This window comes from Lichenostomus cassidix, chromosome 1 (genome assembly GCF_008360975.1).
Source record: "Lichenostomus cassidix isolate B80296 chromosome 1, HeHo_3.0, whole genome shotgun sequence".
Classification (NCBI taxonomy): domain Eukaryota; kingdom Metazoa; phylum Chordata; class Aves; order Passeriformes; family Meliphagidae; genus Lichenostomus; species Lichenostomus cassidix.
The window spans coordinates 71,168,721-71,190,368 of record NC_139479.1 but is presented as its reverse complement, the minus strand read 5'-3'; the positions used below and the strand labels follow the sequence as shown (position 1 = coordinate 71,190,368).

The following is a 21,648-nucleotide window of genomic DNA, read 5'->3' as shown; positions in this document are numbered from 1 at the left end:
GGAGTTCTAGAGACCCCCCAGCCAGTCCTTCTGTCAGCAGCCAAGATCCCTGATACTGCTTTGCCTTCTCTGGTTTGAGGTATGACATAGTAGCAAATGGGTACCTTGTTGGCCAACCCTGTAACTTTAGCTGAAGGAAGTGTTCAGCCAATCCTTTTACTGCCACTCAATTTCTAGTATGAGGATAGGGGAACTAGGGGATAATTCTTTCAAGCTGGTTTTCCTGGATTAGGTTTCCCTTTGGTCCCCAGACATGGTGATCTTGTTCTGGGAGGTCGACGGACAAGTCTGTCAGCTTGTCCCTTGTTTTCAAGGAGGGGTATAGCAAGATCACAGTTCTTCCCATAGATATCTCACCTTAGTTAAGGGTTTTCCCCTGGAAGTGGCCAGAGAAGCCCAGGTGGCTTGCTTGCCATTTACGTGCTGTGCACCCAGTTTTGATCGGTCCAGCTGGGGTTCCCTGACTGCACTGCAGAGACACTAGATCTACCACATGGCAGCTCTAAGCTGCCACTGACAGGAACATGGGAGAAAAGTTGTCAATGGACTGATCTTTATGGCTCTAGATGCTCCTCTAGACAATCCTCTCATCCCATTTTCTTTCCTATACAATCCATTCTGGTTCTTTCTGTGATAATTTCTATTCTTGTCAACTTAAGCATCTTTTGTTTAATTAATAATTTTCAGTGCAACAATGGAGCAACTGTTTTTGAGCTCCAGAACATTTATTCTGGAATAAAATAATGGTTTGACTGTGTAGTTTTTTGTTTCTATAAAATAAATGCATAGCTATATAGGCTTTCTCAGTCTGGATGAGACTTTATGTAGATCTAATAACTATCTTGTCTTGTACAGAAAGCACATTAGTTAAACATTCGCATAGCATTGCACAATTTTCTAGGCATTTTTGCATACTCTCTTTAAGTATCAATTTAACAAATTTGTCAGATACATATAAAGGGTTTACTGACCTATGCATTTCAGCATAAAGTTATTTTACAAAGCATGCACAATCATGGCCAGCCTCTTAACCCTTTAGTGCTGCAGCTGATTTAGGAGATGGATTCACATGATGGCTGGGGTTGAAGATGAGTACTGCGAGCAGTATGGGTATATGGATACAAAGATTTTATGAGTCAATGCAGTGTCAGAATGTGCTTTAACTCCTTGAAGCCATCACAGCTTTCTCATGTCACAACTTCCCTGTCTTCTTCCCCAGGAAGCAGAATATTAAAGGAATGCGTAGTAAAAAGGATTTCAACAATGGTTTCATTAGCAGTTCTCAATGTATAATATTGTCAGTGAAGCTGCATTCACATGATTAGGCAGATAAATTCAGGTGAAGTTGCATTTGTATCTTCAGATAAAGGTTTTGATTTATTTAACCACACAGTAGTTTTCTTTTGTGATTACATTTGCATTGACCGGAAAAGGAAATAAATAATTTGGTTAGCTATAAAGAAATTGAAATATTACATTATGATACAGAGCATTATATCTCTTAGATAAGCAGCCTTGACTTGTCAAAGGCATATTTGTAGTAAACAGCTGAAATTTGCTGGAAACACAGCTTCCCAAACTAGGTCTGTTAATATTGCCATTGCTTGCAAATATTTTTGTGAATAAAGAAAACCATAATGTTGACTTTATGAAACAATCTTTTTTTCTTGGTGAGCTCCTGGTCTCATAGGTGCAAAACATCGAGACCTATTTCAGGTGTAATTCCCATGGAAGCCTGTGCACAGGGCAGGATTAGAGGTGAAAGATGATGCCCTGAAATCAATGTGTGATCTGTTCCAAAAGAAAAACACTAATGTGGAGACTGATGACTCGTGACAGGCCAGACTGTACTAATGGATTTCCCTGCAGTGACAGAGCTACTCTCAATAGGGTTACACTGACATTTTTCAGCAAGAGTAACACTTCTGGCAGTTCCCACCCTGCCCATCCTGACACTATCCTTCCATTCCCTGCACTTCTTTGTGCTCCTCCACTGTCCTGCTGTGACTGTCTGTGTCACCATGCACTGAAGTGGTAGAGAAAATCAATCCAGCTAAAATTAGCAGCCAGTGTTTCACTGGGCTGTTTTTTGGCCTAAGCTCTCTGCTCCCAGTGTGCTGACCAGTGGCTTAGTTATGCCAGCACAACCAAGGGGACATGGCAGAGGCAATGGGCAGCAGTAAATCCAACAGGCAATATTTGGATCCTGCCATTTCTTGCTCTCCACTGCCTCCAGCACTGCTCTGGCACAAGCATTTGTGAGGCTGCGTACTGACCCATGCTGAGTGGCTTTCTTAAGAAAAACAAAACCAAAACAAAACAAAAGCCCCAAAACAACAGCAACAAAACCACAAAACCAAACACAAAATCAAAACCAAAACCACCACCACCACCAACTAAACAAAAAACCAAAACCAAACCAAACAAAAAAACCAAAACCCTAACCAAAAAAAGAGAACCCATCTAGCATCTGCCCAGATTTTTTTTTTTAAGCAAGATTAATTCCCTGATATGGAAGGTGCCATGGTCACAAAAACCCCTGTCCCAGGAAGAAAATGACATGGGACTGAAAAGTCATTGCAGTATAGAAAGAGTGAGCACCAAACAGGTATTCAGATAATGCAGTTCCTGAATGTCACATCACAGCTTTGGGAGCCCAGCAGTCTAATTAGTAGCCTAGTCTCCCCCCATAAAACAATACCCATAGAGGAAAGAATAATAGCAATCTTGTAATAGAGATACATTTTGTATCTTACACATTTAAAAAATTTGCTTCCCAAATACCATGGGATTGACAGAATCACTCTTACTCCTCAGGGGGCTGAATTTGGTTTCGCTTGGGGATTTGGAGGGCACTGGTAGTACGTTTCATTATGAATTTACTGTATGAAAAAGATTAAAGCCATCTTAAATCAAAAAAAAAACCCAACAAAACAACATAGTGAACGAACGATCAATATCAAATTTAAATATTGAGAGCAATTGTCCTATGCAATCAAAAACAGGAGGCAAGCATCCTACTGTGGTGAATTGAAGGTAGCAATCCTAATTTGTAATCAGTACCTATGTATCATTCGTAAATGCAGTGACAGTTTATCTTAAAACTTAAAATTTCAAAAGGAAATTGATAATTCACTGATAATTTGCCATAATGAAAATATTCCCAATTAGGAGTTTAACTGAAGAAGACAAGATCATTTGTTGTATTACTCATCTTTGTAAGCAGAAGTTCTCCCCGTGCAAATCACCTGCTTCACATTATTCTTGGATGTAGTGTCTGCCAGCACATTTTTCAGTAATTCTACATAATGTGTGATTTAAAAGTGAGCATCAGAGTAAACAGTCTTGCCTAAATGACTAGAACAACTGAGATAAACAGTTCTGTTAGCCTCAAGGAGAGTAGTATTGATGATTTACTCAGAGGATGGCTTTTCCTCAGACTCTAATTGTTCAACAAGCCAGAGGGGTCAAGTTTTCAGGGTTTCACAGTAAAATGCAGTCAAAGGAGACATTTCTAAGGCTTGGAAGTGATGTTCTGTGCTCAGAAGTACTGACTAAAAATTGTCTTTTACCTTGTCTTAGAGAAAGTGGTGTCATCCAAAGGAACTTCTGGTAGAGATAAAGAAGGGAGAAATGCCACATGTGTAAGAAGGTGTTGTGCTGAGTTAGATTTGGTCAGTTTATGTTGGACATTCAAAGGACTTGTGCACTGAACAAAATGAAGGAAGTTTTTGTTGGGATGTTGGGGCAGTAAGTGTGACAGGAGACAGGTTAAGACCGTGTTTGCTTTGTTCTATGGCTGCTGTTTTGAATCCCTCTGTTCTTTAAAGGTGTTTGTACAGAATCTGTTTTATTTGCTACAGCAACTGACAGCAACTGTATTTAGAACTAACCCCTCCAGAATAATCTTAGTAAAATTTGTATTAGTGCTCATATGTTGGAAGATGGGAAGAAACAAAACACAACAGGCAATACCAGGTCTGTGGGATCCAACAGAGAGACATTTCAACAGTTCAACCAATGTAATGTTCCCTGTCCTGTTCCTTTGCTAGCTGGAGTTATGACATCAGGATGTGTCTGAAAAATAGAACAAAGAAAGAAGAAATGCAAGAGCATTGTTTTGGACTGGATGAACTCTGAAGAGGAAGGCCAAGGTGATTAAGGCAAATAAACTACCAGACTGTGTTTATTAGCCAGGAAGTGGTCATTACTACATTGTCAGGAAATGCGCTGGAGGCTGATGTACCAACTCCAACATAGCTGTATGTATCAGTCATCTTTTCTCAGTGTTGTTGAAATCATGGAATAATCGTGGGAACTGCATTAACTTTTGTTTGAGAATAAGCAATTCCATTTCTTTTCAGCCACTCTTGCAACTGCATTCACCTTTATTTAGAAGGGGTGCACCTGGTTTCTCTGTTGTAAATATTTTGGTGAAGATGGGGCTCATGAAACAGGACTGGCCACCACTGTCACAGAGGGTGTTTGGAGAGATGGCAGCTGCACTGTGTCATGATGGGAAAAGGCAAGAGCTAGCAGGAGAGGCACAAGGAGCACCCGAGAGATCCCTTCAACAGCTGTCACTGCTGGAGGCAGCTTCTTTAGAAATGCCATGACACTGTTTGGAAGAAAGTGGGGTCCCAGAGGGACACACCTTCTTTCTATTTCAAGAACCACTTTTGGCAAAATGCCCCCTCCAGTGCTGGTAGCAGCCATGCAGCTTCCCAGCTGGTTAACAGCATACTCGACTGGAGGAATCTCTTCTAGAAACCACAGCACCATTCAGCCTCCATGACCTGTTTAAGTCAGGACTGTATCCAGACACTGCTAGTAAACTTCTCCATGGACTACCTGAGGCTGCCTAAGAGAACACCAGCTGTCTCTGTTTGGATTCCATCCCTCCTTTCCTTGTATCTTCTTTCCAAGTAAGACATTGCCCCACTTATTCCAGGGATGCTGTATATTTGCAATGGTGAAAGGAGGCAGAGCAGCTGGTCTAGCACAACTAAATCCAAAAGAAAAATTGTCTCCTCTATCTGAGCTGAGCAATGATCCTGAGCACACTCCTACTCACCTGATGCAGTTGAGTTTCTCCCCATCATCAATCTGTTGTTACATGGCTACAGATGGAAAGGGAGTTGGATGGGTACAATCAACCCTAAACTGGGATCCAGACTGGGAAAGAGCAGGGTAGGTCTGATCCATCAAGCAACAGTAGTCCCCAGAGTAACACAGTGATTCATCCAGTTTCTATGGCATGAGGAAAAGATGACCTTTCTGTGTGCTTTTTTGTACTTTTTTTTGTGTGTGCTGTAACTACTCTTCAAATATTTTGCTGTCAGCAGTTATCTGAACAGAGGATTACCTTATAGTCACCTCTATGAATAGATGCTTTTTTTAAAACTCAGCATTAAAAATCAGATGGGTAAGTGCCCCATCAATATTAATTAAGCCAACAGTGAGAACAATATATAAGTAATACACAATGTAGTTCAAATTCAAGGCTTCATTAGTATAAAGCAAGATATTAAATCAAAATAAGAACTCTTCTTATTGGGTTTAATATTTGGAAAATTTCAGAAGACCATCAGATTACTTTTGGTTACAACATGGCATAACTTTGTTGTAAGCACCAGCTGAGGTAATAGCTATTTTGGCTTTGCTTCAAAGAACACTGAATGTGTGCACGTCTGCACTTTGGTCAAAATATGCAGCAATGGAGCATCTCCATTACAGTTTCCAAAGTTATTCAGGTCTGGCACCACCATGATCACTTCCTTGGCTGGCTGTACAGCAACCTGCTGTGCTCTGCTCCAGTGTGAAGATAATGACCTGACTGTGGCAGCCTGTGTTTAGCAGATTTGTTATAGTCATGTTTTAGCATATCTGTGGAGTTGTCACAACTATGGTATTCATTTTAAAAAGCATTCTTGGACACCATTTTTAAAACTGCCAGCCAATTAAATTTCAAATGTGAGAAGATTCTAAGATCTACCTCAAAAAGATAAAATCCATTTTTCTTTGCAACCCAGCTCACCCTGTGACTGGGGCCAGACTGTCACTTGTCCCTGTTGTCAAGCCCTTGCCCAGCATGTACTTACTGGAAAATGTTGTCTTCACTATTGGGTTGCTAAAATACCACCAGTAATGCAGAAAGGTTGGAGGTGGCTCAGGTTACTCCTTTTAACCTAAGGGCATCTCCTAATGGACCATTTTTAAATGACAACATGAGTGCCTTACCACGAGATGGCCTTTACCAACCACAGCTTTGGCTTGCATTTCCTACTGCATCTGGGGATTATTATCATCACTGCATTTTACTCCACAAAATGGTTTTCCAGTGTAGCAAACCTGTGGGATGTGAATACCCTTGGGCTCCACAGTTACCAAACAATGAGTCCTCCTCTCTGCCCAGTTCATGAGGATGTAGACCTCATGAACATAAGTTTTCGCACAGTAAACTTGCTTGTAGTTATGTGAAAGCCAAACAACACCTAAAGGGATCACATTTAGAATGAGATTTCAACACAGAATCAGCAGGTCCCTCAAAGGTGGTGACTGAGGCATTCTGTGAGAACACAGTCCAGCAGCAGGGATGAGCCCCATGCAGGACACTCATGCTGAGAGATTAAATTAAATTTCCAGAGCATTTTTCCTGTCCTTGGCTGCTGGAGTGGGAACATTTAGATCAGCAGTTATTAAGGTTAGCACTTAATCTAGTGAGTTCATGGGGAGCTCTCAGCTCTCATTAGCATCAGCAGATGCTGAGGACATCCAGACCTCAACCATAACAATCACCAAGAGTAGATGAACAAAAGGGACATCAGTGCCTGAACTTTTGGTGTAATTTTATATAGCCTCAAAGTACACAACCAGATCCCATTAATAACTCTTAGGGTGAGCTGGGTGTAATAAATGCAGCCCTTTGTTGAAATAACCACCAGAGACAGCCAATTTTGGTCTAAAAAACCACAACACCTATGTCACCTATTTGTCACCTATTCTGACCATTGATCTGCATCTGTTTGTGGGCAGGAGACACCCAGAGCCCAGCTTTCTCACCTGTGAACAGGTAGGAGGCTGCTTCCACTTGAGCATAGTCAGTGGTCTCATGGCTGAAGAGGGGAGAGGGGCTTGGGTTGGACCTCGGATCTTCTGGAGCCTAAAGTTTCTCCTACCCCTCTTGTGACAGTCCCTCTCATCAGACCATTGATTCTCATATAGTGGAAGCTCCCTTGATTGCACATGTTAAGGATGTTTTATTTTGTATAAATAGCAATACCAAGCTAGAGAAGGATCAACTATTTTCAGTTAATAAGGCACTCCTTTAAAAGATGAATATATGCACTTGTCAAAAAAAATTCGTGTAGAAAATTCATATAAATTTATACAGGTTATACAGTAGCCTCTGCCTTCAGATATGGAATAAAGAAACTGGAAAATCATGCAGGAACTTCACCCTACACCCCACCCCAGTACCCCAATGAGCGAGACACAATTAGCCACCCTTTTCCTTAGAGATACCCAGAACATGTCTAACAAACTAGACTCTGTTGGTCAGGTAAGCACTCCCTTGTGTACAGCGAGGATCTTGTTTTGTGCCAGTCTGGCATCAGCTCAAAGAAGGATCCTCAGCAACCTGTAAGCAGTGGGGCAAGGTCTGGTGTTTGTCTTTGCACCACGAATTCAGAGACTCCATGGATTTGGACTTGGGATGGGGGACAGTTTGTGATGGCTGTGCAGCAACCAGAGAATTGCCAGACCTGTCTAAATGAAGGACAGGCAACTAAGAAATCAAACACTTTTAAACACCTTTTAGGAATTGTGTTTCAGTTTCTCTCATAGATTTGACATATGAGATATTTGTCTTTCAACCTATTGCTCAAGTCTGTTAGGAAGAGGGAAGAGAAAAATAATTCTAGTGGCAAGCCTTTGCATCCTCTTTGCTTAGCCTCAGTGCTACAAGTGAGGCCAAAGGCAAGGCTAGGCTGGAGGGACCACAGAACAACACATTTTCTGAACCTGCATCTCCCTTGTTTCACTTTTTCTCCACTGAAAGGAAGTGTGACAGTGGAAGGAAAGCGTGCCACCCAGGCACAGGCATTTTCCCAAAAAATCCACTGATTCCACACTGGTCACCTCCTGCTTCTTCTCACTGATCAGCTATAGCTGCCTGTGCAGGGACTCAAAGGGAAATGTTTCACCTTTGACTCATATCCCAGGATTTAAAAATAAACTAGAAGCTGATTTGCAAAGGCACAGGTGTTTTTTAATGTCTTTTCCCTGAGCTTTAAACATCCTTTCCTGCCTCTACAATTCTACTGCTTTTGTCTCAGGACATTTACCAGGATCTTCTCTGACAGATTCTGGTATCCCCCTTATGACCACTTAACTGCTGTTACTCGCTTTAAAAATAAATACAGACACTAGGGGAAAGAATCTTAATAGAAGCACAACATGTTCATGTTAATATAAGTACATATTAACTCTGGGCTTCCCAGCACAAGAGAAAACCATCTGAAAATCAGGCTACAGAGACTGGATAAATCTATGCTATTCTCCCTGGTATTCTGTAAGCAATTAAAACTCATGCCTGCAATCTGAGTTTGTGATCCACAGTGTCCTGCAGCACAGAGTTGTTCGGTGCCCATAGGAACTGTAGAAGAAAAGCAGGGACAAAGAAACCACCACTGCCTACATAAATCCTTCACAGGCAAGCCACTGTGATTGTAAAGTACAAACAGCATGCAGAATTGGGGGTATTCAAGGATATTATGCTGTGTACAGAACCATTCCCCAGCTGTGCTCCCGATGCAGAGTTAATTCTGTGTCTGTTGGTGGTAGAGTATCCCGAATCCCGACAGAGATGAGCAGTAATTATCCTACCCAAAAGAGGGCAGCAGTTAAACAACTACTGCGCAGTTCGTGTTATTTTCAGAAATGGTTTTTAGCAATGACAAATGTGGTTTCAAGTAGCTCAATGACTGGGAATTGTGCCAGAGCCTGACAGTAGAAACTGTTATTTTATTGATATTTCTCAAAAGGAAGTCAAGCCTGATTATGCATGTTGACACTCAGAAAATGCAAAGTAACATTTAAATTCATAATAAAGGGATGAGGATGCTTTCTGAAAGAGTGAGGATGTTAATCATTTAATTTAAGTCAGTCATTGAGCTGCAAAGTGAATTTCAATGTATCAGGAAAGGGCAGACAGAACCAGAGACCTACAATTGGTTTTGGAAAGTTTCCTCCCTGCCCCTTGAGCTCCAGCTGCTGTTGCTGGGGTTGTCCAGTTGCTGTCCATGCCCCACCATGATTTATCCTCATCACAAAGTGACTCCTAAGCCCACTGATCAGCACAGTTTCCTTCTTCTTGCTGGTTACAGCCATACTTCACTTTCCCTACTGCTACTCAGCTGCTGAAAAGAGATTTTTTTCTTCCAGATAAACTGCTTTCCATCTTATTTATTGGTTCTTTTTTTTTTTTCCTGTTGCTGAGGCTTCCGCCTTCTGGCCAGGGGAGCCTCCAGAAGCTCCTCACCATCCTTGGCCTAAAGCCCTAAGAGTCCCAAGGCTGGAAGAGGCTCTGTAGGTCCAACCTCCTGTGCTGAACTCAGACCAGGGAGCATAAGGTCACCTCAAGGTGTCTTACAGCTGAGGTAGAGCAGGAACCAGTGCAGGAATGTGCTGAAAGCAATTTACACTGCTTTGGCAAAACATCACATTAAATCAGCTGATTCCCAAGCCAGCTGTTATAAAACCCTCCAAGCTATTGCCACACCGAGCAATTAGAATTTTTGCAGCTTGCCACCAAGTTTCTCACCCTGTGCAGGAGAACTTGAAGTGGGCTGAATTTAATAGAAACCAAACACAAGAGTAAAGCACTGCAAAGAGAGATGCTGCCGTCACGGCTGCTCAGCAGGCTGCCTCCAGTTCCCTCCAACCTGCTTGAAGTTCTTCATTTGGCTGTGACTTTGAGTAACAGGCTTCAAGGTCGTGACTGTATTAACTACCAAGGCCAAGTGCAAGACTGCTAAGAATATGGAATTGACTTTGGCTAGGGAGCTGCATAAGGCAGGGGTTGGTCTTGATTGCCATGACTATGGGGAATTTGATTTCAGTCAAAGAACACCAGGAGGCCTCTCCATCAAACAGCACCAGCTTATGGGCACGTGAAATATGGAGGCACCCCAGAATATTTTTTCCTGTGGGCATCACATGCCACTCTCAGCCTGGCACCTGTGAGGCACCTGATGTGCCAGTGGAGACATAGGCTTGGCTATCACCCTTGGATGGCTCCATGTCCCCCAGATGTGTCCTTCTGTAGCAGCAAGATGTTAAATCCCCTGGGCCATGACAATTCGCGCTGCTTAGCTACTCACTGGCCCTGTGTCAGGCTGTCCCAACTAGTGGGGACAGAAAAACATCCCCAGGGGATGGGACACTAGTCCACTGGTGGCACTAGTATGGGCACAAATGCTTGGGTACCACTTGGCTTGGGGAGTGGGGATTGCTCACTGCTCCCCCTCTGCCAGGGCAGGTGTAAGAAGCCCTGCCCTTGCACCATGCTTGCTCCTGCTGCTGTGCTCAGGGCCTTAGGTTAAAGGCTTAAACCTGCCGACCCTGAAATGCTTTCACATCACTACATCTGGTCATCTACACTACTCGTTACCTTCCGCTGGGAAAGCTGCAAAGCACATCTGGGCTGCGGTTCATTTTGAAAACAGCAATAACAAGACATTCCTGCATTGCTGCAAACATGCAGCCACTTGGGACACCAATTCCATCCACCACTGCTCCCCGGACTTGAACCATAGTAGAAAAGAATACTTACAGATCAGCAAACCACAGCATTTCAATCAGCTAAAGCAAACTGTGTGCGCAGCAGTGTCAGTGGCTCAGCTCTGAGCCAGGGTAAATAACCTTTGCTTGTCCCATGTTGGCACTTCCCAGCCAATTCTTGCCAGCAATCAGCTTGGCCACGGGAACGGGCTGCTTGGTCAGCCCCAGCTCAGGCAGGGGGTGCTGCTCTGTGTGCTCCTGGTCTGTCCCCAGCATGTGACACCCTCCACCGACAGCACTGCAGGCACAGGCTCGTATCATCATACCCTCAGTAACCCTCCTGCTGTGATTCCCATTCCTAGCCCTGGCTGGAATATGGATTAAACTTCAAAAGAGGGCAAGAAGAACATCAGAACTACATGTGGGATGAGGCTGTCAATTAAGTTCATTTTAATTTCAGATATTAGTTGGATTTGTTTGACCTCTTTTGTTATTTTTAGAGCTAGTTTAAGTTGGCAGGTCCTGCTATGTGGGAAATTGAATGTTAAAACAATCCTTCAGGCCTAAATTGGAATGCACAGTTGGAAATTTCCAAGAAATTGTATTTCCAAAATCTGTTCTGGAAACTTCAAAATGACATAGTCACAGCAGTTCATTTTAATGTTTGCAATTCTGAACACAGTGTGTTAAATATAAAATATAAGCCCTTTGCCTTTTTATTACATTTTTTTGGTTTGATTTCTTTGGAAACAAAATATTTTTATCATGTTTTAGATATATGAGTGTAAATGCACTAGTAAGTTCCCCCAAAATATTTCCATTTTGTCAAACCAATATTTTCCTATGTGAAGTGTTTTCTTTGGGGGAAGAAAACCCACTATGGATTTGGTCTTCAGCAACACAAATAGAGTTCCCTGAGGGAAACAGCCTGTCCCCACTCGATCCCTGGGAACGGAAAGACAACTTTCTGCTGGGAGATACTTTTATTTAGATAATTCTTCCAGAATTAAGCATCTGGGGGGCAGAGCACTGACAAGTGGCTGTGTTAGCCCCCCTGCATAGCAGGGCCAAGGTGCACAATGAGAAGATGGACATAGAAAAGGTATCACTACTCCCCTTGGTGACATGCCGTGGGTGTCCCACTAGGCTTGCAGCAGATCATTATCTTTCCTACCAGTGCTCTCCCATTTATCTGGCACTTCTGTCTGTGAAAAGGTACCCGATCTGTGGCAGTCACCTCATTTACCTATGGCTGTGTGGGTGCACATTTTCTGAAATGGGCTCCTGTTAGGTGTGAGTTGTGCTCTGGCTGTGCACAGCTCCGCTCAGTGGTGGGCAAATGCTGGGGAACAGCCAGGGTAGTCTGTGCCCCAACACCTCAACTGATTCAGAACCCTTCATGCAGCCCTTCAGCCGTACTTTCTTTCAGATCTTTTGGGTGGGCACTGTCTGTCCATGCATTCCTGCAGCTACGGTACAATAATTGATGGTGGTATGAGGCTTCTGTGAAGAGCCATGATGCCAAGAACAACCACAGAACCCCTACAGCCAGGCTCCCAAGGGCTTGGAGACCAGCACATCTGGCTGGCAACACCCATCTCCTGTTCCACTCAGCCTCAGGCCCTTGTGCTGGGGGAGGATGTGTCATCCCTGGAGGCTTTTCCTGGACAAAGGGCAGGCTGGCCAGACCCACCATGGCCTGCAGCCCACAGTGTGTCAGAGGTCGGACTGCAGATCTTCAGAGGTCCCCAACTGGCATTTCTGTGCTCCTACTGTTTATTCACCCCTGGCCCCAGCCAAACAGATCCAGCTGTAAAGCCAGCCTTGATAACCCAATGCTCTTCCTGCTGTCCCTGGTTGACTTGGGTATCTGCAGTCTTCTGGTTTGCACCCAAGTGAGTTCCTCCTTTAAAAAAACCTTCCTGTCAGATTTCATGCCTAGAAAAACCAAACTAGAAAACCTCTTACCCATCCTTCAATGCTGGGGCAAACCCAAACATATAAATAGCTGAGGAACATACCTGTAAAGTATTGGACAACTGAGCCTTTCATAAGAATGTGCCAGTGCACACTTCTGTCCTTGTGCCATGGTCTCAGTAGAAAAGTTAGATACATAAAAGGTAAGTGTGTGTCCCCTCCTTTCCTTTTTGCTGGCTGTACTATTGAGCATGATCAGGTCTCTTTTTAGTGAAATTAACTGCTTTGAAATTGGCATCAGACCAGCAAAAGCCGCAGGCAGTTGCTGAGCTGAGCTTACTGCTGCTATTGAGGCCAAGAATGACCAATGCTATGGAAAGCAGCTGTCTAGAAGACACAGTAAGTCATCAGAGCATGAGGACACCGTGACAGGCTGAGGAGAGGCTGCCCTCAGGAGCGGTGATTTAATTTTCAGATTTTGCATTACTAAAGATAACCCTTTAACTCAAGTTAAAGATAACTTTACTGGGTTACCTTTGTCATGTCACTGAGTGACCTGCAGATCTTTCTTTCTAGTTCAGTTTCCCCTCTGGCCATAGAAAGCTATCAGCACTCCCTTTGGAAAGGAGCAGAATTGTGCAGCCAACTGTTGCCCTGAAAAAATAAAGGAAAAAGCCTCACCCATAGCTGCCCAACAGCATAAAAATAGGACAAAAAAAGCACTATTACTTATGACAGGCATATTTCTGGTACAGTTGATGTGGTACAAGGAACAAGCCAGGAAGTAAGGGGAAAAGCTTTCCATCTGTGGCTACACTTTCATGGCACATGGTGAGCGCCTTTGCGGCACTTGGCTGGGCAAACCAGCAGTATCGTGGTGAGTTATTGCTCCACTTTTCTCCAAAGCAGCCCAGGGATGGAGGCGGTGTGGGAGCTGGGTGGCAGTGCAGCCTCCCTTCCCTGTCCAGCAGGACCCAAAGCTGTGGGCCTGGCTCACTGTGTGAGGATGTGTGCAGGCTCCCTCCTGTCCAGCAGGACTCCCTGGGATGAGTGTTGTGTGCTCCCAACAAGGGCGAGGTCAACAGGAGGTGACAAGAGTGTTCTCCCCAATGTGTGCACCCCCATGGGGTAACCACAGCAAGGCTGAACCATTTTTAAAGTCTTTTCCTGGCTGCCACTCATGGTCTGTCAGGATCAGCTATTTCTCCCTGAAATTGCACATCCAATTTCCCCTTTTCTTACAACAGCCAAGGGGGCCAAGAACCTGGGGCTTTCTTGTATCTTAGGGATAAGATGGGGTGTGCCTTAACTCTAGTCTTTGAGCCCCACTGAAGTTTAAGAAATACTTAAGATCACCCAAGGCCTGCTTCATGAAGCCCCATTTTCTTCATACATTTAAAAATAATAGATGCTGTCACAGATATTTTTCATCTGACAGCACTGAAGGCACTTTTGAAACCACAAGAGCTGCACATCAGTGCAGCCATCAGTCCGTTCAGATTACTGTTGTCCATGTCACCAGGCTCCAATTTCTTCTGCAAGGCCTACTGTTGCAGTTGCAGAAGGTGACCCCAGCTTTACCAATCAGATCCTCAGTTTGTTTTGGTAAGATGGAGCCCAGGACTCCATTTTTACAAAACGCTGCCCACTGCTCATTCACTGCTCAGAACAGAAACACAAGGAAGGCACAATTTCCATGTTCTTGCTGCAGCAGATTTCTCTGCCAGGAAAAACATTTTTACCCTTTTTTTTGTGTGCATGTATGTGTGTTTTAATGGTTGCTATTTCTACATTATCTATTCCTAAGATTATTTCCTGTGGGAAAGATTTATTATTTTTAATTTCAATAATAAATTTAGTAACAGTTGCCATTTTCTGCCAATGTTGCTGCATTTTGGGACAGTACCAAATTATATGTTCTAAATTCCTCTTCTCATTACAGTTTCTCTAGGAAAGCTTTTAAGGCAGTTATTTCATACCTCAAAAATTACAGGGAAAAGAATTTCGTTATGCTCGTGAGACCAATTTTCCATCCAGTTCCAGGCTATCGCCTGCTTCCTGCCTGGCCTCATTCTTCCATTTCCATTTAAAAGTCAAATGCTTCTCTCCCTCATTTAGCTTTCATGTTGTTCAAGCTAGGCACCTGGTTATAACTTCCACTGCCAGTTCTTTTGCATCCAACTAGGAATAATTTGCGTATCAAGAATTGTTGCTGCTGCTGAGCAAACCTGGCCCCACTGTAGAGTACAGGTATGAAAGGCTTGCAGAGACTCCTTTCTGTTTCTGTGCCACTGGCAGCCCTGCTTTTTAAAGTTTTCTGGTTTTTTATAAAGCTATCTGGGGTTTTTCTTTTTGTTTTGTTTTTGAGGAAAAGTTTTTTTTTTAATGCTAACCCTTGATGATACATGATGCTTTTTGCAGGAAGTTCCACAGAAACAAGAATGCTTAGAGCCAGTCTCAGTATGTGGTGCATACTTGTTCAAATTTCATTATATTTACTCCCAAGTTTCTTTTTACCTTTGAAATGTCTGCAAAGGATGAGGGTCTTCTACAGACAGTGCCTAATAAACTTGAAAGATTGGGTTTTCAAATCAGTTCTTCTTTAGGGGAAAAGGGAGTTTACTTCTGTTCCCTGTAGCAGAGACTGTAAATCAGTAATAATGGTGGAAGCACCTGTTTCCTTCTGGGCTAGTTTCTCGTGTTTTCTTAGTTGCAAAGATTCTGTATGTGCAGGTGAATTACTCACATTTTAGAAATAAGACAGAGGCAACAGCCAGAGAGGGCAAGCCAGGGTTGTGGCTGCCCTGGCAGTGCCACCACTGCACTGAAAGTGACTCTGTTCAATTTTATGCCACCCACTGACCTGGTCACACCAAAGCAAGTTTTCCTGGAATCCTGCTCCTTATTCTTAAGGGCCAAAAGGACAGAAGAGATTGTCTGAAGGTACCCAGAGATACCACATCAAATGCTGTAAGAGAGATGAGATTTGATATTTGTAACTCAACCCCATCAATAACATTACAAAAAGAAACCCAATAAAACAGGAAGTCTGTTTGAAGAACACATAACACATTGTAGATTTTGATTCAGATTTTTAATAAATTCTGCCAGTAGAAGCTTTCAAAGGCAATGATATATCAATAAATAACAGTTAAATTGAGTTCCTGAGAAAGAACCTACCACATGAAAGAATGTCAGATAGATGTAAATAACAAAAAAATGGCATTACTATATAAAAAAGCAGTAATACTGAATCTTACATGAACTGTCACAACACAAGCACTGCATACCTCAGAACATTCCTTTCATACAAATGTAAACAAATACACAATCATTTTTGTTTAGTTTAGGCTGATGAATTCATATGTTGTTGCTTAGATATCTAAACAATGGATAGGATAGGATATGCTAAAACATTAAGGAATAATATGTGGAATAATATACAGAAAAATAATGAAGCTCCAGATTTAAAAATAAAATAAAGCAAAGATACATTAAAGGAGTGTTTTCCTCAAATGTTATTAGGTCAATCACTTTAAATAGGACTGTTACACTAATCTGAATTAAGGATTTTTGTGTGTGTTTACTTATTTAGTTATATATAATATATATGCAAGTATGTATGGCTTAATTACCTTTAGTATTTTGATATCATCTTGAATAATTCTCACTTATACATATAAGAAAAACGCATATTTTAACATAGTTAAGAACGGATATTTCAAAGTATGCCTATAATTTGAATTAAGAAATGAAGGCCTATTTTGCTCCATCACAGCAACATTTTAACCTCTAGACAACGTGACAGAATGACCTACCAACAACACTGACATTTTCCGATGTCAGTGCTAAAACACTAGGATCCTAAGTGGATACACAGCCAGTTCCATGTGGGGATCTGGTGTCTGGAAAGCCACGTACCTCCAGGTTCCATCGGCGTCTGTGGAGCTGCAGGCACCCAGCATCAGCCTCGCCGCGCTCCGGGAGCCCCGAGCTGGGAGATGTTCCCGTTTGGATGCTGTGCTGCCTCTGCCAGCTGCTGCTGAGACACGGCCTCCGTGCTGCTCCCTGCCTGAGCCAGCCCCATCCAGGCTCTCCCCACACATCTGCTCCGTTGTAACGCTCTGGCTGCTGATCCTCGGTGGGGGAACGTGTGCCTGTGACTCGTGCTTACCGAAACCATCATTACATCAGACCACAACAGCACTACTCAGATACAACCTTTGCAATCTGTTTTACAAAATTTATATTGGATACAATCATAAGAGGAAACCATCCACACAATACATTATCAACACGCGGTTTAAAATGGTCTAATTTTAGACCCTTAGAAAAATGGATCCACAGGACCTGCCTGTGAATGGCAAGAAAAGGCCATTTCAAATAGAAAAACACTGCTCATGCAACATTCTTCACACACTAGACAATTAAATCACACCCAAGTTGCCACTTGCTCACACTTTCTATTACACTCCAATAAGCAGAAGGAAATAAAGCAGCTTTAAGGTTATGTCACAATTTTGAAATGTGGAAAATACATATAATAAACAAAAATCACGGTGTGAATACAACGGCATCAGTAAATTTAGAAAATTAGAGAGCAGTTTTCTTTTTTCATTTTTCTTCTTTTTTTTCTTTCTTACATTATTGCACAGAGACCTTTCATCACATGTTCTTCAGCTTTATGCATCTTCCTAAACGTGAAGTAAGTGCTATGGATAAAATAAAAATGTAGAAAAGAAGAACAGCAGCATGATTTGTCAAAGTTAATCCCTATAATTTAGTAGGAAAAAAACCCTGCTATAAACAAAATATAAGTGCTCTTTATTCATTTAAAAAATAACGCTGACAGTTGCAGAAGTCTGTAAATGTTAATCTGAGTAAGGGGGATGCTGACCTCAAATAAAAAAAGGCCTAGAAATGATAGACTGCTGGCCTTGCAGATTTTGGTGAAGACCAGGATTTCAAGTTTAATTATCAACAAAGTTATTTACAGTAGAACTGACCTGAACTTTCAAGAGTGCCATCTTTAGGACCTGCCCCTGCAAGCTTTTTACTCCCCAGAATGTCTCCAGCTTCAGCTGAAGATACACCTGAACAAGTGCTGCAGGATCAGCTCCTAAAGGATCAGTTAAAGGCCCTATTGGATTTGAGATTAGTCTTATCTGGAGTACTCTATACAATAATTTACACATATACAGGCTGACAAGCTCCAGTCTGATCCACCACACCTTTGTCTTCTACATCAGGTTTCTCAGACTGGCAAACTTCCATTCCAGAAGGTTTGGGATACCTGAACGGATACCCATTGTCGTCAAAGAATCTTCGGAAAGTAAACTCATAAAAAGCATGTTCTGTGTGTTTGCTGTTTGAAGAGGCTAGTGGATCCCAGGTCCTGGTGCTGTCACCACTAGCATCGTTCCAAGGACTTTCTTCTTCAACTGGATCAAAATTGGAAGTGTCCATTGGATGGCTGATCTTTGGAACATAGGGAGCTGGCTGCCTACGGATATCGGTAGAGAAGTCCATAGAGTGAAAGAAAGAATGGGCTTTAATATCATCTGCTCCATTTCTTCCAAGCCTGTCCTCAGCAGCACAGCAGAGCTTTGTGATGAGATCAGTTGCCTCAGGGCTCAGCTTGATCTGTGAGGGAATGTGCAGTGTGCTTTCCCAGTTTATCACCTGCAGGTAACAAATGTATTAAGCAACTTCTGATCTGGAAACAGAACCATGCTGATGGCTAACATGAACTGTACAGCAGTGCACACATAATGACTTATCTCACAGTCTGCATAGCTCAGAGCTTCAAGATCCCAGTTATTAGATTGCATTGCCTGTTAGTTATTACTTTACTGAACCAAAAACCATTGCTGGCTAGCAGAGAAAAGGAGCAATTCCATTTTTTAAAAAGGCAAATTCCTTCCTGAATTCTTCCATAGTCAGGTTTGAGGACCTACTCAGTTTACACATTATTTTGTGAAATAACTTCAATGAACTACTTCTCTTTGTATCCAAAACATGAACTAGGAAAAGTGGTCACAAGATAGATTCCTTCTAATAAAGAACTATCATTGCTCAACTCTGAAACACATTGCCAACTGCAATTGTCACTGGCATATCAGCTTACTGATAGGCACCCTAAGGAATTTAAATGGATGAACTCGTGCTTGAGAAATCACAATTGTGCTGGGAAGACTCATAAAACTAATACCTATCCATGAAATTGGACAAGTCAGTCCTAGTATGATATTCAGTGTCTTCACTGATTGGCAAAAGATATGTGCTTGCATAGTACTATTTAAAATCCGACTTTTTTAACCACTACTCCTTTCTCTAGCAAAAGAAAGGGCAATAGGTCTGTGCATGGAGGAGAAGGGAAGGGAAAGGTTAAAATTTTGCTACCACGGATTGGAACTTTGCTTCAACTTACCTTCAGCTGGGTTTCCGTGGGTGTAGGAGCCAGGAAAGGAGGCTGTCCCACTAACATCTCAAAGAGGATCACACCAACACTCCACCAGTCACAGAGCTGAGTGTATCCTGAAAGGCAAGTCAAAAGTTTGACCTCCACTAGCCAAGGAGAATGTGTTTACAGCTACTTGCAATTAAGTATTAAGTATTAAAACATACAGCAGACTTCTGCCTTTTCTCAGACAAAAGATTTGTGACTTCTGCTTGCTGACATAAATTTTACTGCTGTCAGTAAAGATCTAATCCTGTTGTCCTTGAAACTTTATGAATAAATTTAATTCTCAGCAAAAGTGAAGTAATGAAACTGTGTCATTAACTGCTTTATACTTGAAAAATATAATGATTAAAATTATCCAACATTGATTAGCAGCCTCACTTAAAGGCCTCAGAGTGTGGACATACACAGACACACAAAGAACAACCACCACCAGTGTCAGTGAGATGATGCAAAACACTGGAGCATGGGGAGTTCTCATTAATGTGAGCTAAGTGTTTGTGGCCTTCAGAATGACAATCTTCCAAAGCATCAAGCTTATTCAAGGGAAAAAAAAAGTGAAAAAGGAGAAAAATACAGGTTTCACCACCTTTACGAAGCAGGACTTCAGGAGCAATGTAATTAGGGGTTCCAACTAATGAGTGGGCCAGACATCTCTGGTGCTGCTTCTTAGCTCTTTGTTCTAATGTCTTCAGCCTGTCTCCACATCGACAGTTGGACACATCATCCCAAAGATCACTGGGCTCCATGCTGTCTTGTCTGATATGGCTCCCTTTCAAATGGAAAGGAAAGTTTACATTCATGGTCATAAAACACGACACACAAATAGAAAAGTATTTACCCAGATCTAGTGCCAGCTCCTACTCAGTGAGGAGCAGCATTTAAACTTCAAGGTATTTTCTTATGCCCTCCCATTCACAATTGGTTTTCTACACAAAATGTCCAACAAAATGTCTCTGACTCAGCACAAGGAAGCATATTTCCATATGGGGGGCGGATACAGAACCATGAAGTATATTTAGCTTTGTCTGTGACCTTTTTGCCAACAGACACCAAACTCAACAGCACATGCAGGAGACGCGTGGACTATTCCAAATTTGTGATTAATCATTTCACCACCAAAAGAGACCCTCCAAACAGTATAAACTGAAAAATTGCTGCTGCTGCAGTGGACAGCCACGTTACTGACAGGGTTTTGAACAGTATTGGAAACAACAGGACTGGAAACCAACTAATTGAATGAGTCAGAGAGAGACAGACACATTATACTGCCATTGACTGTTCCAGTTTCCTGATCTGGCATTTCTGCCAAGAAGTAGGTGCTTGTTTCAAAACAAATGATGCAAGACCATCACAGAAAAAGGCCAAAAACATTACCTTTCTGATAGTATTTTGAATTGTGAGTCCACCTGAATCCAGTACACAGCCCAAAGTCAGTCAGTTTGATATGCCCGTCAAGGTCTATCAGAATGTTGTCAGGCTTGATGTCTCGATGAATAAATCCCATTTTGTGCACACTCTCTATGGCCAAAGTGAGCTCTGCAATATAAAATCTAGCCAGGCGCTCTGGGAAGACCTCCATCCGAATCAGCAGGCTCATCATATCCCCACCAGGGATGTAGTCCATCACAAAGTACAAATTGTCTTTATCTTGGAAGGAATAATAGAGTTTAACCACCCACTCATTGTCTGCCTCAGCAAGTATGTCCCTCTCTGCTTTGACATGAGCCACCTGATTCCGGTTTAGCACATCTTTCTTTCGCAGAGTCTTCATGGCATACAGGGCATGGGTGTCCACTTTGCAGGCCAGGCACACTTCTCCAAATGCACCAATACCAAGAGTCTTGATTTTCACAAACATAGATTTGTCCATTTTGGCCCTTTTAAGTCTGTTGTAGTTGGACTCCTTCTGGTACAGAATTTTCCTCATTTGTTCCTGTTCTGCTTCACAGAGGCCAGCCTTTACAAAGGAAAGCAAACCACAAGAGCTAGTACTGTTACATTCATAGCAAGAGAACAATAAATGAGCATTCCCAAAACACATTTCTCAGAAAAATTAACCAAGAACCAGAAAAGATGTATTCATGAGAGATACACACTCTTCTCTATCTGTTGAGGCATTTCTGAACAAAGGGCAAACTCACTGTGCCCGAACTTGTTTCCTGAATTTGCCATGTCTGAGATTGGTCTGCCTGCCCCATTTGGCTGAACAAGAAGGCATGGGGCAATACTGTCACAAAGGGGAATATAACATAACAAACCTGACCGTGGGGTTTGGTTTATACTTTTCAAATGGGCACTTTGCCACTGCACTTAAGCCCAGTTTAATTTAAACTGAAACTTAAACCTATGAGCAGCAGTGCACTTTGTTCATGAATGGTTCTCCAAGACAACTCACATTAACAGTTCCTACCTCGGGTGCTCTCTGACTGGTTTAGTGCTGTAATTAAGAAGCTGGTTTTGACCTACACATTCCCAAGTGCCTT

At 42.4% G+C, this 21,648-nt stretch overlaps 1 protein-coding gene across 1 annotated transcript in view; it reads right to left on the bottom strand.

Moving 5' to 3' along the window:
* Nucleotides 1-15,771: 15,771 nt before the first annotated feature.
* Nucleotides 15,772-21,648, bottom strand: part of LATS2 (large tumor suppressor kinase 2) — a 47,333-nt gene continuing 41,456 nt past the window's right edge. Inside the window, exons 5-8 of the mRNA XM_085063115.1 lie at nt 20,540-21,122; nt 19,752-19,934; nt 19,130-19,236; nt 15,772-18,381 (exon numbers count right to left, since the gene is read on the bottom strand). Of these exons, the coding sequence (XP_084919241.1) occupies nt 17,887-18,381; nt 19,130-19,236; nt 19,752-19,934; nt 20,540-21,122 (1,368 nt within the window). The 3' untranslated portion in view covers nt 15,772-17,886. The remainder of the gene's footprint in view (nt 18,382-19,129; nt 19,237-19,751; nt 19,935-20,539; nt 21,123-21,648) is intronic.